The 18,274-nt window shown below is 50.2% G+C and overlaps 1 protein-coding gene across 1 annotated transcript in view; it reads left to right on the plus strand.

Annotated features, from left to right (window-relative positions):
• TNFRSF8 (TNF receptor superfamily member 8) overlaps positions 1 to 18,274 on the plus strand; it is a 72,112-nt gene that overhangs the window by 1,370 nt on the left and 52,468 nt on the right. The window contains exon 2 of the mRNA XM_020902415.2: positions 16,916 to 17,003. Within this exon, the coding sequence (XP_020758074.2) occupies positions 16,916 to 17,003 (88 nt within the window). The remainder of the gene's footprint in view (positions 1 to 16,915; positions 17,004 to 18,274) is intronic.

Here is an 18,274-nt window from a genome sequence, read left to right on the forward strand (position 1 = left end):
CATGAGCAGCTGCCCCCTTCGATGTTCAATAGGGCAATGTGAAACATTTCTCCTCTGCCACACACACACACACACACACACACACACACACACACACACCCCAGAGGGCAGGGGCATGCAGCTGGCAGCATTATACCTTATGCTAGCCAGAGGCCCTGGCTAGAGAACCCCCTCCCAGCCCGCTAAGCCCTCAGCTGTTGACCTGGGAGAGGGTGAAAGTCTGGGGAGTTAAGGTCTTGGCGGGGATAAAGGGAAGGGAGGACTGTGAGAAGGGCTGGGGGAGGTTTCCAGCAATTTGTGGCTGCACTCATGTCTCTCCTTTCTATAAAGTGAAATCACCCTTTAAATTAAAAAATAATAGGTATTTACACAAGGGATAAATGAATATATCCTCAATGCAAAAAAAAAAAAGCACACTGTTCATTGAGTACTCTTGGCAAGAATCCTGGAGTGGTTTGCATTTTCTCCTCCAGTGGACTGTGTTTTGTCAGAACTCTTCCCTCTGACCCGTCCATCTTTGGTAACCCTACAAGGCATGGCTCATAGCTTCATTGAGTTGCACAAGCCCCTTTGCCATGACAAGGCTGTGATCCATGAAGGGAAAATCTTACAGATAAAGCTGAATTATTGGGCATCTCCTTATTCCGATTTCTTTGAAGTTGTAGCCACCATTTTGGTTTTGGTGTTTCCTCTGCGAGCTGTGTATGCATGCTAAGTCACTTTGGTCATGTCCAACTCTTTGTGACTCCATGGACTATAGCTGGCCAGGCTCCTCTGTCCATGGGATTCTCTAGGTAAGAGAATCCACTCAGTACTGGAATGGGTTGCCATGCCCTCCTCCAGGGTACCTTCCCGACCCAGGGATTAAACCCAAGTCTCTTAGGTCTCCTGCATTGCCAGGTGGGTTCTTTACAACTAGTGCCACCAGAGCTTTATAAATGCATGTCCCCATTATGTCTATTTTATAAAAAATATCAGGTTTCCCATATACTATACCATATGGAACATTTTGCTCTTTCTTCATTTGGCTTTTACCATGTCTGCAGTGTGTCTTGGAGAGCTTTCCATGTGAATACTTACAGATCCTCCACTTATCTTTCAAAATGCCATCTAGTATTCTACCAAAAGCGTAGGGGGTTCCATAGTTTATTAATGTGTGTCCCTGATGGATGGGTAGTAAGGTTTCCATCATTGTTTTTTGTTTGTTTGCTCGCTGTTGCAACACACAGCCCCATGTGGATGCTTTGGGGAACGTGCATGTTTCTTACTCAGAGAAGAAGATGAGAAGAGTGTATTGAGGCGCAGGGTGAAAATGCATTCAAATGAAAAGATGCCACAGAATTGCCTCCCAGGGTGACTAGACACTTTGCTCTCCCACCAGCAGGGTTTGAGAGTAGAGTAGCGACTTCCCCACATCCCAACCGACTTTTGATCTTATCAGAGTTTTTATTTCTGTCAGTGTGACCGGTGAAGAGGGCCATATCCTTGCTGTGTTCATTTGCATTTCCCACCGACCCAGAAGGCTGAGCGTCCCTGGTCTGTCGGGTGCTCAGACATGGGTCATTTCTGGGCAGGATTTGGGGTGCCCGTGGGGGCAGGGCTGCCTGCCCATCTCAGTACTGCCCCCACTTTCTAGCCTTCTTCCACCTCTATTGCCCCAATAAAAACTTGGAAAGTTCATTATTAAAAAGGGCTTGAATCAGGGCTTGAACATTAAAGTCCTTTTTTTCTTCGCCCTCTGGTTTTATGAGACCCCATCATTTTGTGGTCAGATCTCTGAGGCAAGAAGGCTTTCTTGCTGTGTGTCACCTTCTGAGAAAAAGATTTAGCCTCTGATGCTTCACCCTAAGGTCTCCCCACATGCGATTTTGTTATGTGATTCAGGATTATTATGGTGAGGGTAAAATTCACTACCCGAAAAGCTTCCCCAACTTCCCTATCCTTTCATCCAGGCCCCAGGAAAGGAGGGGCGGGGGACAGGGAGGCCAAAGGCCTTTTCAGGAACTTTGCCTCCCCGGCCCTCCTCCAGGCCAGCGCTGAGGCTACAGCCAACCTCCCTCCCAGACCCGCACCTCACCGTTCCAGCTCCCTTCGGACCTCTGCTCTGACTTAGCCATCCTGCTGAGGCAGGTTCTCACGCCTCCCATCGGGGTTTCCAGAATTCAGCTCGGACTCCATAGAGGGGGTGCTGACCCGGATGTACCAGCAGGAGGGGTGCAGGACAGACTTTCTGGTTTTGTCTTGGCAAAGGCTGCACTAGCTCTGCCTGGGGGGCAGAAGTCCACTCTCTACCAGGAGGAGGGGAGCCGGAGAGGGTGCCCCTGATGTGAAGAGGTGGAAGGAGATGCCGGCTGGTCTTCCTCAGAAGGAGGCCTGGGCCGACAGGAGATGGTGGGGGAGCTTTACTCAGCTTGAGAGCCGTCAGTGCTGGGAGAAGGGGAGCGTTTACTGTAAGTTTCTGCTTCTGCTCCCACTCATATCTGACCTCGCCTCGTTTCTTGAGTTGTGATTCATGCTTAGGCTTCTACGCACATTCCTCAACCCTCCCTTCACCTCCAGGAACATTATTAGAAGGAAATGAAGCTGAGGGATGTCTGAGTCTGGGGAGCCCCAGGAGGCTTGAGGGTCCTTTCATGGTTGGTTAGTTAAGTCCAGCTTGGACCGCATGTGGTCTTCTTGGGTCCATGGTGCCCTGACCTTGCTGGTGGCTTGTCTGGGACCATAGTCCCCATTTTCCAAACAAGGATGTGGAGGCCCAGAGGCAGGAGAGGATCTTGCCCACTGTCTCAGGACTGGTCAAGTCAAAGTGGGACCAGAGCCCCAGACGCTATGGACAGATGGCCCAAAAAGGCAGCTCCAGGCAAAGCTGGTCCTCCAGCCTCGCTCTCTCTTCCCCTTCCTGCCAGGGGCTGTTGGGATGAGGGGAGGAGCACTTTATTCTAGAGTCTTTGCTGCCTAGGGTTGAGAACCTAGGCATTCTCAGTGGCCTTGCTGGTGGAGAGGGTCTTTAATATGCCAATCAGTCCAATTACCCAGTAAGTGCCTAACTCTTCAGGCCCATCCAAGTATTCACTCATTCAAAAAACTTAAAGAAGCAGCTGCTGGGTGCCAGGCCTGGCTCCAGGGCTTTTGTCCCAGGCTGTTCCCAGTAATCACTCGGCTTCTTGTAGGCCTCCGGGGACAGGGTGCTCCCTCCCTTCCTCCCCAGGCAACTTATGCCACCCTGGGTCACTCTGGCATCAAGAAGGTCTCTAGGATAAGCTGAAGTCTATCTCTTTGAAGTGTTCGCCCATCGATCCTGGCTCTGGATGCTGGGGCTATGTAACCAAGATGTGTCCACCTTTCTCAGAAATTTCTTCCAGTGAGATGAAGACTGCAACCCTGGCCTCTGAGGTCTCCCGGTCAGTCATTCCACCCAGGGCCTCCAACGTGTATTTCTCACATGGTATGGGCCCTAAGCCCGCTTTTAGCAATTCATCCATCCCACTAATATTTATAGTCAATCCTAGAAGAAATCGACCCTGAATTTCATTGAAAGGACTGATGCTGAAGCTCCAGTAATTTGGTCACCTGATGCGAAGAGCTGATTCATTGGAAGAGACCCTGATGCTGGGAAAGACTGAAGGCAAAAGGAGAAGGGGGCAGCAGAAGATAGAATGGTTAGATAGCATCACCAACTCAATGGACATGAATCTGAGCAAACTCCGGGAGACAGTGAAGGACAGGGAAGCCTGGTGTGCTGCAGCCCGTGGGGTCACAAAGAGTCGGACACGGCTTAGCGACTGAACAACTGTATGCCAGGGAGTGTTCTGGATGCTGCAGGTGCCTCCGGGTCAGCTCTGCAGGTCTCTGCCTCGTGGAACTAACATTCCACCAGACCGACAGACAGTGACCAGGCAGTACCCCTTGCAGTGGAGAGAATTCTCACCTTTGAGGGTGAGAAGGGCAGTCACCCCAGGTGGGGAAAAGAGGCCAGTTTCTCCCTAGGAGGTGGGCACACATACAGGAGTGAAAGTTGGAGGAACAGGAAGGGGGCCACGTGTGTGGCAGGGGATGGCATGGGAGGGTGGTGGGGAAGTAGGGGATAACACACACCTCTGTCTGTGGCTGGAGGGTTTTGCGGGGTGGAGGAATGACATTACACACATTTTAAAGTTCCTTCTGTCTGCTGGGGGTGGAATGGGAGCCAGGCTGTTGCTGTGGTCCAGGGGAGGGATGAGTGGAACATGAAAACAGAAATGTACTTTGGAGCCAGAATCCATAGGACCCACAGATGGATTGGGTGTGACTGCGGAGGGCAAGATGGGAATGGGGGGGGTTCTGTCAAGATTTGTGGGCTCCATACCTGGTCGAGTGGTGGTATCGTTTATGGAGGTGGGAAAACTGGACATGGGACAGAAGAGTGTTTTGGAGAAAAGCAGGAGTTCTGTTTTGCCCACATCTGAGCATCAGGTGGGGGCTGAGGGTTGAAATCAGGAGCTCTCTGCAGAGCTCAGGCCCCTGATGTGGGGTTTTGGCACCAGAGATGACTTCACAGTTCCTGGTGTTGCCTGGGCTTGGGGGAGCCTGGGAGCAACAGCCCTCCCTGCATGGAGCCACCCTGCTTCTCTACTGATGTGGGCTAAGACCCCACATCTTTTGGGGGCCACTATGTTACCCTGTTGATTCATCCCAACCCAAAGGTAGGATCTTCCATTTGTCTTGTTAGCTGCTCAGTCATGTCTGACTCTTTTGTGACTCCTATGTAGTCTGCCAGGCTACTCTGTCCATGGGATCCTCCAGGCAAGAATACTGGAGTGGATTGCCATTTCCTCCTCCAGGGGATCTTTCCCACCCAGGGATTCAACCCAGGTCTCTTGTAGGGCAGGCAGATTCTTTACTATCTGAGCTACCAGGGAAGCCCATTCATCTTGGTTATGCTTTATTTTTTTGACTGCTCTGTGTGGCATCTGGAATCTTAGTTCCCCAAGCAGGGATCAAACTTGGCACCTCCTGCAGTGGAAGCGATGGACATTTAAGTTGTTTGTGTAGGACATGGACATTTTTGAAGATCACTATTCACCTACTGCGTACTTCATCTTTTCTTTTTAAAAATTGAAGTATAGTTGGCATACTATATTTTATTAGTTCCAGATATACAACATAGTGACAGCTTCCCTGATAACTCAGTTGGTAAAGAATCCACCTGTAATGCAGGAGACCCTGGTTCGATTCCTGGGTCAGGAAGATCCGCTGGAGAAGGGATAGGCTGCCCATTCCAGTATCCTTGGGCTTCCCCTGTGGTTCAGCTGGTAAACAATCTGCCTGCAATGCGGGAGACCTGGGTTTGGTCTCTGGGTTGGAAAGATCCCCTGGAGAAGGGTAAGCTACCCACTCCAGTATTCATGCCTGGAGAATTTCATGGCCTGGTTAGTCCTTGGGGTTGCAAAGAGTTGGACACGACTGAGCAACTTTCACTTCACTTCATACAACATAGTGATTTGACATTTATATACTTTATGAATCAAGCATCACAATGTCTAGTAACCATCTGTCACCAATATTACAATATTATTGACATATATTGACAATATATTTCCTATGCTGTACATTACATCCATGTGGCTTATTAATTTTATAACTGGAAGTTTGTACTTTTTAATCCCTTTCACCTATTTTACTCAAACTCCTAACCTGTCAAGTCTTTTTTGGGAGACAATAGAGCATCATGTTTGGGCTTCCCTGATGGCTCAGTGGGTAGAGAGTCCACCTGAAATGCAGGAGACCCAGGAGATGCAGGTTTGATCCCTGGGTCAGGAAGATCCCCTGGAAAAGGAAATGGCAACCCACTCCAGTGTCCTTGCCTGGAAAATCCCATGGACAGAGGAGACTGGAGGGCTACAGTCCACAGGGTCACAAAGAGTCAGACATGACTGAGTGATTGCAGACACACACACAGAGCATCATGGCTAATGGGCAGCCTGCCAAGTTTATATTCTACTTCTGACACTTACCACGTGATGCTGGTGGGCAGGGTAAGTCACTCATCTGGGCCTCAACTTCCCTATCCATAGAATGGGGATGATCATAGTAGCTATCTCGTAAGACTGTTGGAAGATTATATGGGATAGTAGAGGAGAGGTGCTAAGAGCAGCTCCTGGCATGTGGTGAGGCCTTGTGAGAGGTAAGCCGTTATTAAGTGCCTGTTGTATGCTAGGCATCATGGATACAGGATGAAGGCGCTCCAGTTACAGTCCCTGCCCTCCAGGGCGGCAGCATGGGAAGTGGGACATGGGGTGGGGGAATGCCATCAGAACTGTGTGAAGAACTGTCCAGGCCTGTGAGAGCCCACAGGGGCCTGTCCTCACCTCCACCTGGATTGATGGGGAAAAGCTTTTGGAGGGAGGGTAGAGGTGGCCAGACTGCAGAGTCTGGGACAACAGGCTCTGCCCCATGGATGATGCCAACGTCTTCGCCAACATCTGGGTCAAACGGCATGGCAACATGGGTGTTCAGGGTGGGCCTGGGGCTTGCTCTTGAAATTCCATCAACAGGTTTCATGTGGGGAGCTCTGAACCCCTAGGGGCTGAGGACTCCCAAAGACATCATCCACGGCCTCATTTCACTACCTGCTGCAAACCCTATGTGGTTCGGGGGAGGGCATGGTCCCGTGAGATGGTTCCAATCCTGCAGGTCCATGAAACCCCTAAACCAAACCTTCACTTTCCATCCAGAACATGTCCTCTCTCTACTACTGAGTCAGGACAGAGGCACCAAGGGTTCTCTCTATCCTAGCAGTCAGTGGGGGCTGGGACCAGCCTCCCCCACGTGTAAGCTGGTAGGATGCAGAAGGTCAAGGAAACCTCCTGGCCCCTTCTAGGCAGGTAGGCTGATGCCAGGGTAGGGGGTGGCATTCCAGGCACCTCCAAGAAGGGGAAGAAAGCCAAAGTACCCCATCACTGACCACCCCCCCCCCTGCACACCACATCCTTCCTCATTAACGCCATCAAAGTTTCCTTGGCACTTCTGGTGTCCCTTGGTGGCTGGTGCTTCTGGGGACTGTTATTCCAGGGCTGAGGTGGATCTTATCATCTCTTAGGTACAGCCGAGTGTGCATCTCAGACACTTGCTGCAGCCCCAGAACTTTCATGAAGGCACCCATCTGAACAACAGTCTCACCTGGCTGGCCTGGGGCTTCACTTGGGCTGGAGGAGCATCAATAGGAAGCGAAGAGTAAGACATTGCAGAATTGGGACTCCAGGCCAGATCTTGGTTATGTTACTCACCTCTGCCCTGTCCATCCCCTTGCATGTTAGCTGCTCTGCAACCTTTAGTGGCTCCCTGTTGCCCCAAGGCCACATTTCCCAAAGTCACTTCCAGAGACTAGTTGTCCCATGAGGCCAGGGTTCTATAGCCAGCTGAGTTTGGGAAAAAGTTTGTCTCTCTGCGCCCATTTCTCCTCACCTCCATTCCCAACCTTTCCTTGGAGAATCAGAGAGCAAGTAAGGAGATAAAAGGCTTGGAGAAACATCTCAAATGGGATGCAGTGATTCTCTGCATTTTGGTTTTGATTTTTCTTGTCCCCTGTGGACATCCTATGGAACCTGCATTTGCTGGAACGCAACGTGGGAAATGAAGAGTTCAGTGCAGATATCTGACCCTGAGTCCCGGGCCACCTGTCCTTCTGCTCCCACTGTCCAGCCCATCGAATCACTGAGTGCCCCACAGCTCTGCTCCTTCCAGCCTCAGTACTTTTGCTTCTGTGGAGCCTTTTACTTAGGATGCCCACCTTTCAAGAATCTTTTTAAAAAAAAAAGGAAAACCCAAAACTAAAAAATGGAAGTTCTCCTCTTCCAAAAAGTCATCGTGGGGACTTCCTTGATTGTCCAGTGACCACAACGCCACACTCCCAGTGCAGCTATGGGGCCAGGATGCATGGAGTCGTACACACTCCCCCTCAGCTCCTTGGAGACCAGAGGTAGGAACCGGATCTTGTTCTTAGACGTGACAACTGTGAGGAATATGACCAGGGCCAGAGCGGGGCCAGACTGGCCGTGGGTGTGTTTGAGGTCCAGGAGGAGGATGACTGCAGTTTCACATGGTCTCTTGGTCTGGACCTCATGTGAACTTTCAGGGTAGAGGGAAGGGTTTAGGGCCCCCAGGATTGTTGCTGTTTCGTCAGTAAGTTGTGTCTGACTCTTTGTGACCCTATGGACTGCAGCACACCAGGCTCCCCTGTCCTTCACTATCTCCTGGAGTTTGCTCAAACTCATGTCCATTGAGTCAGTGATGCTATCTAACCATCTCATCCTCTGCCGTCCCCTTCTCCTTTTGCCTTCAATATTTCCCATTATCAGGGTCTTTCTCAATGAGGAGTCGGTTCTTCACCCCCAGAACTAGTAGACTTACAAAGCTCAACCTTTTGGCAGAATAGCCTAGTAGTTACTTATGAGCAGGGCTATGGTCAGAACATCTGTAGCCTAATCCCTGGCACCTTATATGGCAAGACACCCACGTTCAACCCCTGGGTCAGGAAGATCCCCTGAAGGAGGGGATGGCAACCCACTCCAGTATTTTTGCCTAGAGAATTCCATGGACAGAGGAGCCTGGCAGGTACAGTCCTTGGGGTCACAAAGAGTCAGACATGACTGAGAGACTAACATATGGCAAAGAGAATTTTGGAGATGTGATTAAGGGTACAGACCTTGAGATGGGGATTTTCCAGGTGGGCCCAGTGTCCTCACATGAATCCTTAAAAGCAGAGGAACTTTCCTGGCTGCATTAGAGAGAGATGACACAGAAGAAGAGGTGTATGTTCCAGGAGAAGGACTTGACCTAGCATTGTGCACTTTGCAGATATAGGAAGGGGGCCATGAGCCAAGGAATGCAGCAGCCTTTAGAGGCTGGGAACGACCTTAGTTGAAAGTGCGCAAAGAGACAAGTCCTCAGTCTTTAAAAATTTTTTTTAATTTATTTGGCTGAGTTAGGTTTTAGTTTTAGCATTCTGCATCTTTGTTGCATCATGCAGGACCTTTAGCTGTGGCGTGCAGGCTCTCTAATTGTGGTACATGGGCGCAATAGCTCAACGGCATATGGGATCTTAGTTTCCCAACCAGGGATCAAACCCACTTCCCCTGCACTGCAAGGCAGATTCTCAACTACTGAACCACCAGTGGAATCTCAGGCCCTCAGTCTTAACTATTAACACAAGGAAATGGATTCTCCCCTAGAGCCTCCAGCAAGGACACAAACTTGCCACATCTTGTTCTAGCCTGCGGAGACCTAGCCTGGATGGGGGTGATCAGGGAGGGGGTCCTCTGGGAAGAGGCATGCAGGCGTGAAATCTGAAGGAAGAGTTGAAGTGTGCTGGACCAGGGGGTGGGGCGCCCAGGGGAATAACATGTATAAGGCTGCTGGAAAGATGGAGGGAGGAAGGGCGTGCACAGGCCAGATGGCCAGGGCTGGTCCAGCAGTGTCTCTTGGGTCCCTGTCAGGACTTTGGGCTTTATCCATAGTTTAGTTGGAAGCTATCTACTCATCTTCAACAGGGTATAAGGGAGAAGACCAGATCTGTGTTTTGAAAACATCGCTCCAGCCTCTGCACTATGAGTGGGCGATGAGGGATGGGGTGGATGTAGGGAGACCCTGGTCTGCCATTCGCAAGTCCAGATGGGGAGGAGGTAAGGAAGAGCTGGGGGACTAAGGGTAGAGCTGGAGGTTAAAGAAACAGGACTCGGGATGCAGAGCCTGGTGGATAAGAGCCTGTGCCAGATGGCCAAATTCTGGCTCTAATACTGCCAAGCTGTGTGACTTGAGGCAAGGTTCTTAACCACTCTGTGCTTTAGTTTCCCCCATCTGTAAAATGGGATAGATGGTAGGTCTAGGTGAGGCCTCAGATTCTGCATTTCAAGCAAATTCCCAAGTGGTGCCAATGCTGCTGGGGTCAGGCACCTCACTTTGAGTAACAGCGATGGCGAGCCCCGGGGTAGGGGTGGGGTACGCCTCCCAGCTCTGCCCTGCTCCAGCCCTGTGGGTATTGTGCATCTGATCTGACTCCTCCACCCCCCACCCCTCCCACCTGCCACCCAGCTGTGGACTCTCGGATCCTACAGGTGTGGCCTGCCTCTTGTTTCTGCAGCTGTGACCAGGTGGGGCTTTCTGAAAGTGAATTTTACCAGATTTTGTAGGGAAACCAAACCAACCTGAAAATAGATCTAGAAATGGGAAGGTTTCAAGCCACTGTTATCTTTATCTTGATGCCACTGAGCCTGAGCCACACGACTCTGGTTACACAGCTCATCACTCTGTGGACATCTTGCCCTGCCTCAAACCTGTTGGGGAACCCCACCCAAAAGCCCCCCTCCCAGGCCTTGGGCTTCCCCCTCCCACTCTCCCCTTTCTGACTCCCTCTTCCCTCCCAGAGCACGGCCTGGCTGCTACTCCCCCCTTCCCTGGGGGGCAGCAGGAGCCGATGGGCCATCCAGGGTCTGGGCCTGTGGCCAGCGGAAACTGGCAGGCTCTCAGAATTCAGAGACTGCCATAGATGACCAGGCTGCTGTGTTCTGTGCTCTACGCCAGGAGCTGGTATGGGTGGAGGGCCCAAGTCAGTGGGTGATGGAAGACGACACGGTGGGGCAGCGTGGCAATGGGGAGATGGCAGAGGGGGGCAATGAATGAGGCCAGAGGGTGAGGACCGAGTCTAGGGCGTGAGACAGGGCCGACTTTGCGGGGGGCTCAAGGACAGCTCTGCAAAGGCAAAGCTCGGGGCTTCGATTCCACCCCTTTCCAGTTTCTGGGCTAGGAACACCCTGGGAAGATGGGGTTGCCTCTTGCACAGGAGTGCCGGCCCTGGAGGGTGTTCTGTCGCCCGTCAGCCCCCCAGCACAAGGTGGGTTTCTGGGGTAGCCCTGGAGTTGCCAGATCAGCTGACTAGACTCAGAGCCCGGGCAGGCTCTTCACTTCTCACAGATGGATTTCTGAGGTAATAGGGTCTCACGGGGCCCTTGGGTTGTCAGTGCTGTTGTTTCTTCTGCAACAGCACGTGTACCTTGCACTGACCCATTTTCTCGGTGCTTTTAAAGCCATGACATCATAGGCACAGAAAGTCCCCAGTATCTTTTCCAGAGAAGGCCAGCCACAGGGGCCTGGGGACGTTTAGGGTGAAGGCTAGGGGATACGGTTGAGCTATGCCACAGCCTGGACTCCACCTGTCTTTGGGAAGGGCTGGAAGGAGTGGGGGTCACCCCTCCATGGTATTGAGGGGATCAGCGCCTTCCCGCATAAGCCCCACATGGGGAACAGAGGCCCCCAAGTCCTCTGCTGTCTTCAAGGGACTCTGATGGGCTCCAGCTGGAAATCCTGGCTGAAATCCCACCACCCCTGGGGATGGCGAGAAGATAGCACCCCCTGGTGGCAAACTGTGGATTTACACAGATTCCCTTGTTAAAAGAGGGCCCTCCTAGATGGCTCAGTGATAAAGGATCTGCCTGCTGATGCAGAAGATCTGGGTTCCATCCCTGGGTTGGGAGGATCCCCTGTGGCAACCCACTTCAGTACTCTTGCCTGAAAAATCCTGTGGAGAGAGGAGCCTGGAGGGCTACAGCCCATGGGGTCACAAAGAGCCAGACTCAACTGAGTGACTGAGTACCAATGCATGCACATTCCTTCCTGAGCACTTAGAACCCTGGAGGTGCTATTATTCACACTTGCTGTTTTGTACAATTGCTTTAGTTTTGTCTCTCTTTATGTATACATGTATTATGATGATGATGATGGTCATCATTTTTTACTGTTTGCTAGTTAATTGCATACATTCTGATCCTTCACTCCTAAATATTTCAGCATGTTTCTTCTACAACAAGGACATCTCTTACAGAGACAGGTTTTCAGGAATTCAACATCGATAGAACAAATCAGATAAAAAGCCCATATTCAAATTCCACCAGTTATCTCAATCTTCTTTACAGCAATATCCCCCTTCCCAGCCTGATTCAGGATCCAATTTCAGACATTACATTCAGTTCTCTTGTCTCTTTAATTTTCTTTTTTTTTCTTCTGAAACATTCCACAGTTCTTCCTCATCTTCCATACACTGGCATTTTAAAGAGTTAAGGCCAGCAGGTTTGTAGAATATCCCTCAGTTTGGGGGAGCTGAGCTGTCTGATGTTTGTCTGGGTTTGTCTCATGATGTGATTCAGACTGTGGACTTTTGGTAGAAAGACCACAGATGTGATGTGATGTCCTTCTCAGCACATTGAACCTTTTTTTTTTTTTTAAGATTTACTGCTGTTTAAAAAAAAGTTAATTTTTGGATGTGTTGTGTCTTAGTTGCAGCCCACAGGCTTCTCTTTAGTTGCGGCACAGCCTTAGTTACCCCAGGGCATGTGGGATCTTAGTTCCCTGACCAGGGATCAAACATGAGTCCCCTGTATCGCAAGGTGGATTCCTAAGCACTGGACCACGAGGGAAGTTCCTGGACCTTTTTTGTTTTCAAAATGGGCAGCCTGAGGCTCATAGACGGGGAGAGACCTGGGGACACAGTGAAGCTCGAAATCTTCTGTCTGTGATTAGTTGCTATGTGACTTTGGGCAAGTAACTGCACGTCTCTGAGCTGAAGTTTCCTCGTCTGTAATGTGGGGTAGTGATACGGCCCCGAAGGGCTGTGCGTGCGTAGTTCCTCAGTCATGTCTGACTCTTGCGACCCCACAGACCGCAACCCACCAGGCTCCTCTGTCCATGGGATTTCCCAGTCAAGAATAACTGGAGTGGGTTGCCATGCCCTCCTCTAGGGGATCTTCCCAACCTGGGGACCGACTCATGTCTCTTACACTTCTTGCACTGGAAGGCAGGTTCTTTACCACCAAGGCCAACATTCACATGTGCGTGCTAATGCTAAGTCGCTCCAGTCGTGTTCAGCTCTTTGCGACCCTATGGACTGCAGCCTGCCAGGCTCCTCTGCCCATGGGATTCTCCAGGCAAGAATATTGGAGTGGGTTGCCATGCTCTCCTCCAGGTGATCTTCCCAACCGAGGGATCAAACCCAGATCTCCTGCACTGCAGGTGGATTCTTTACCATCTGATTCACCAGGGAAGCCCCCCAAAGTGCTGGGGTGGCCTAAAGGAGGTGATGTGTGACTCATGGTTGGGGAGGAGTGACTGGTAATACCATGGATTCCCTGTCCTCTGTACCTCCCCCTCTCCACTGACCCAGGGTGAGGTGGTGGGAGATGAAGGATAAGCATTTGTGCTCCCCTCCGCTGTGCCCCTGGGCCCTGGGGAGAGTGAGCAGGGCCACGGCCCCCTGAGTCCGTAGCTATCAGTGAGAGGAGCAGGCAGGCCAAGAGGGGAAAACCCAGACCAGGGCCCCAGAATTTCCCTCACGCTCAGCAAACCTGGCAGGGCTGAACCCTCAGCTCCCCACTGCCCACAGCTCCCCGCAGCCATGGGCTTCCAAGCGCGCACGGTGAGATGCTGCGGGTCCAAGAGAAGCTTGGGCTGTCCTGGCACGTCTTGGCCCCTAGAGAGTCTCCCTGGTGTCCCCAGTTTACTTGAGAAGAATGAGATTCTGCTGGAGCAGAAGGCTGGGTACAGGTAGGCACACAGAATGCCCCCAAGGCCCTGGGCTTTGGGTAACATGAGACAGACAAGTGCTGTGTGACTGGTGTTTGCAAATGTAGGTTATGTTTATTATCTCAAATTTATGTGGTGACACTTCAGATGTGCAAATAAAGAAGAGAAGAACGTAACTGACATTCCCTGTGTCCGCCTTCCAGCCACACTGCCTCCTTGCTGCTCTGTGCCCATAGCAGAGTGTTCGCATATTATTTCTTTGTTCCCTTGGGTGGAGAGAAGAGTAGGGAATCCCCTTGGGCCAGCCAGGTCTCTCCTGGCAGGTCAATGGTTTCTGCTTTCTTCCCCCAAAGCAAGAAAGCCCCCGCTTAATCCATCCCATGAGTGGCCACCTCCTGTCTGCCAGCCTCCATCTCCTCGGATGCTGAAGATAAAGAGGTGGGACACAGCTCCCTCCTTCCCTGTCTCCCCCACCTCCCTGCCACGCTCCCTTCCTGGAGCTCCTCGTTATGGGTCTTCCCAGAAACCTGATTCATGCTCCCCTCTCATTGACCAGGAAGGACAATGTTCATTCCCCCAAACTTTCATGAACACTGCCTAACGAAGGGGCTTAGCTTTCAAGGAGCCCTGGAAACATGTGGAAGAGCATTGTGAAAAATGCCTATTCCTAAGAATTCCTTGGTGGTCCTGTGGTTAGGACTCAGGGCTTTCATTTCTGTTGGCCAGAGTTTGATTCGTGGTTGGGGAACTAAGATCCTGAAAGCCATGTGGTATGGCCAAAAAAAAGAAAGAAAAAAGCCTATTCCTGAAAAAAGTAAATCTTGGTCCCTACTTCACACCATGTAGCAAAATGAAACCCAAATAGAAAAGGCTAATACCATCCAGATGACAATGTAAAAGAATATCTAAATGGGGACTTTCCTGGTGGTCCAGTTGCTAAAATCTCTGAGCTTCGAATGCAATGGGCCCAGGTTCAATCCCTGGTTGGGGAACTAGATTCCCATGAAGTAACTAAAGATCTCACATGCTACAGAAAAGATTGAAGACTCTACATGCTGCAGCTAAGACCCAACACAGCCAACAAACAAATACTAAGAAAATACCTACTCCAACCCTTTATTTTAAAAAAGAATATTTAAATACATTGGGCAGGCAAATACTTCTTACATAGGACATTAGCAATAAAAGAAAAGATTGATAAATTGTACTTCATTGAAACTGAGGATTCTATTCATCACAAGACTCCTTTAAGAAAGTGGAAAGGCAAAACAGAAGATAGGAGAAGATATTTGCAGTAAATATATTCAACAAGGACTTGTATCCAGAATATATAAAGAACTCCTACACATCAGGAAGAAAAGTCAGATAATTTGATTTTTTTAAAAATGGCCAAAAGACCCGAATAGTCATCTTACAAGAGAGAATATTCAAATGGCTAATAAACATGTGGAAAAGTACCTAACATCACCACTCATCAGAGAAATGCAAATAAAAGATCAATGAAACACCACTGTAAGCTCACCCAAATGGCTAAAAATTTACAAACTGGCAATACCAAGCGTTGACAGGGATGTGGAGCAATTGGAACACTCACACACTGCCATGAAATATCAGTTAGTACAATTTAGAAAACTGTATGGAGAATCAATCAACACTGAGCATACACATACGTTATGACCCAGCAATTCCATACCTAGGTATGTCTTCAGCAGTAATGTGTACACAGGTCTTCCCCTGTGGCTCAGGGGTAAAGAATCTGCCTGCAGTGTAGGAGATGTGGGTTTGATCCCTGAGTCAGGAAGATAACCTGGAAAAGAAAATGGCAACCCACTCCAGTATTCTTGCCTGGGAAATCCCACCAACAGAAGAGACTGGCTGGGCTCTAAGCCATACGATTGCAAAAGTGTTGCACAGTGCTTAGAAACTAAAAAACAGCAACACAACATTATGTACATATGTGCACCCAAAATATAGGTATAAGAAAGTTCCTAGCAGGGTTATTCATAATGATCAAAAAGTGGAAACAACTCAAAGGTCCCTCAAGAGTAGAATAGATAAATTGTGCATATCCATAGGATGCAATAGTGCAAGGCAGTGAACTTGAATGAATGGTTACTGTTTGCAATAATGTGGGTGATTCCCACATTAGAATTTTGAGTTAAAGAAGCCAGTTGTCAGGGTGTGTGTGTTTCTATCCGGGTGAAGTATAAAAGCAGACATAATGTGTCTCTGGGTGTAGAAGTCAAGGTAGCAGGGGGCCTTCCGTGGTGGGAAGGGGCAGGAAGGGGTTCTGGGTACTAGTGTCTTGTTTCTGGATCTGGGAGCTGGTGGCAGAATGTGTTTATGCTGTAAAAATTCAGTGCATATGTACTTGAGACCTGTGTGATTTTCTGCATGAGAGTTAGACTTCAACAAGCAAGTTTACCAAAGATGATTTTTTGAAAGGATATATGCTTTTATTTCCCTGGAGGAGAGCATGGCAACCCACTCTAGTATTGTTGCCTGGAGAATCCCATGGACAGAGGACTGGCAGGTTACAGTCCATAGGGTCTCACAGAGTCAGACATGACTGGAGCAACTTAGCGTGCATGCATGCACATGTTTTTTTTTTTTAATGTTTATTTTAAAATTTATTTTTGGCTGTGCTGGGTCTTCGTTGCTACTCGGGCTTTCCTCTAGTTGTGGTAAGTAGGGGGCTACTCTCTAGCTGCAGTGCATGGGTTTCTCATTGCAGTGGCTTCTTTTGTTGCGGAGAACGGACTCTGGGGCACATGGGTTTCAACAGTTGTGGCATGTGGACTCAGTAATTGCTGCTCCCGGGCTCTAGAGCACAGGCTCAATAGTTGTGGCACATGGACTTGGTTGCTCTGAGGCATGTGGGATCTTCCCAGATCAGGGATCGAACCCACGTCTGCTGCGTTGGCAGGCAGGATTCTTTACCAGTGAGCCACCAGAAAAGCTCTTACCGGAGATTCTTATTGCTGGGCCCATGCTGGAGGCCAGGTAGGAGGCAAGTGAATTATTCTCTGGGAGAAGGGATGGGAACTGAGACCTGGTGGACGAGGTGGGGGATACTGGTCCAAAGAGGCTGAGAGAACTTGCTGATGGGTTGGGTGTGAGCACTGGAGTAGAGGGTCAAGGGAGAATTCAAGGTTTGGGGTCTGAGTTATGGAAGGTTGGGGTGGCCTCCATCGCTCCAGTGGAGCAGTTTTGAGGAAGTTTCTGTCCTGACTACTATAACATGAGGTTCCATCTCAGGCCTGGTCCTGACAGAAACTGGATACCAGGCCTCCTGGGACCTGAGGGGCAGGAGGGAGGGTGGGGGTCTGGGACCCTCCTGGACTTACCAGTGTGTTTCTTGCTCCAGAGGCGAGCCCCTGAGAATGACTGTCTTGGAGACCTCAGCCGCTACTATGACAAGGCTGCCGGGAAGTGCTGTCACCGCTGCCGTGAGGGTGAGTGGGGGTTGCTGGGGTGGGGACGAGGGGAGTTTTGTCCTCAAGTCACAACAGTCGGGGAGACTGGTAAGTGGGAACCACCAGAGTCAACATCGTCATTGTCATTGACTGCAGGTTTCTGAAGGCCATCCCTTTTTGAGTTTTTGTTTTGAGTGACTGTGTGCATGCTAAGTTGCTTCAGTGTTGTCCGACTCAGGGACCCGATGGACTATCGCTCACCAGTTTCCTCTGTCCATGGGATTCTCCAGGCAAGAATACTGGAGTGGTTTGCCATGCCCTCCTCTAGGAGGTCTCTTAATTGCTAGTTCTGGCTTCCCTGGTGTCTCAGTGGTAAAGAATCCACCTGCTAATGCAGGAGATGTGAGCTGTATCCCTGGGTCAAGAAGATCCCCTGGAGAAGGAAATGGCTACCCACTCCAGTATTCTTGCCTGGGAAATCCCATGGACAGAGGAGACTGGCAGCTTACAGTCCAGGGGGTAGCAAAGAGTCAGACACAACTGCGCAACTAAGCAACAACAATTAAACACTCACTGTACATATACTGGTCTGGGGCCTCACGTGTGTTGCATCATCTTATCAGATCCTCATGATTATCCTTTATTGTTGACATTTTGCAAATGAGGCTGAGGATGCTGCAAGGTTAAGCAAGTTGCCCAAGGTCACAGAGATAGAAAATGAGGGAGCTGACTGCGGTCAGATCCCAGGGTTCCATGAACCCCAGAGCCTGGGCCATCAACACCCCCTGACCACCCCTCATTTCCAGGCTTACAAGCCCTTTGCAGGCCTCATCTTTCCTGCTCTGGGAGCACATTTGTCCAGGGCTGCCGGGACCACAGCTCTCTCAGGGACAAATTTCCCTGCCCAGAGCTCAGTGGGCTTGCCCCTATCCACCACCCCGGCCCTGGCACAGTGATGGGCATCAAAGGTAGATGACAAGCACCATCAGGAAATCCTTCCGGAACAGAGATGAACCTGTTTGCCCCACTCTGCAGATGAGTCTAAAGGTCACAAGGTCATAAGGCATCCCCATCCTCTGTGGTTATCACAAGTCCCAAAGCACATCCAGTGGCCTTAGCTGGGTGGAGTCATGAGATGAAGTTCAGCTGTGGTCTCTGACCTCGGGAACAGGGACTCATGGGGGAGGAAAGATATTCCTTATTATGTCAGCAGAGGGTAGAGGGGCCTACAGTTTGAGGACAGCAGGCTTACACTCTGCCCACAGCAGGACAGGAGGTGGGCAGGGGTCTTCAGGACAGGTAGAGGGGCC

Source organism: Odocoileus virginianus, chromosome 11 (genome assembly GCF_023699985.2).
Source record: "Odocoileus virginianus isolate 20LAN1187 ecotype Illinois chromosome 11, Ovbor_1.2, whole genome shotgun sequence".
Classification (NCBI taxonomy): domain Eukaryota; kingdom Metazoa; phylum Chordata; class Mammalia; order Artiodactyla; family Cervidae; genus Odocoileus; species Odocoileus virginianus.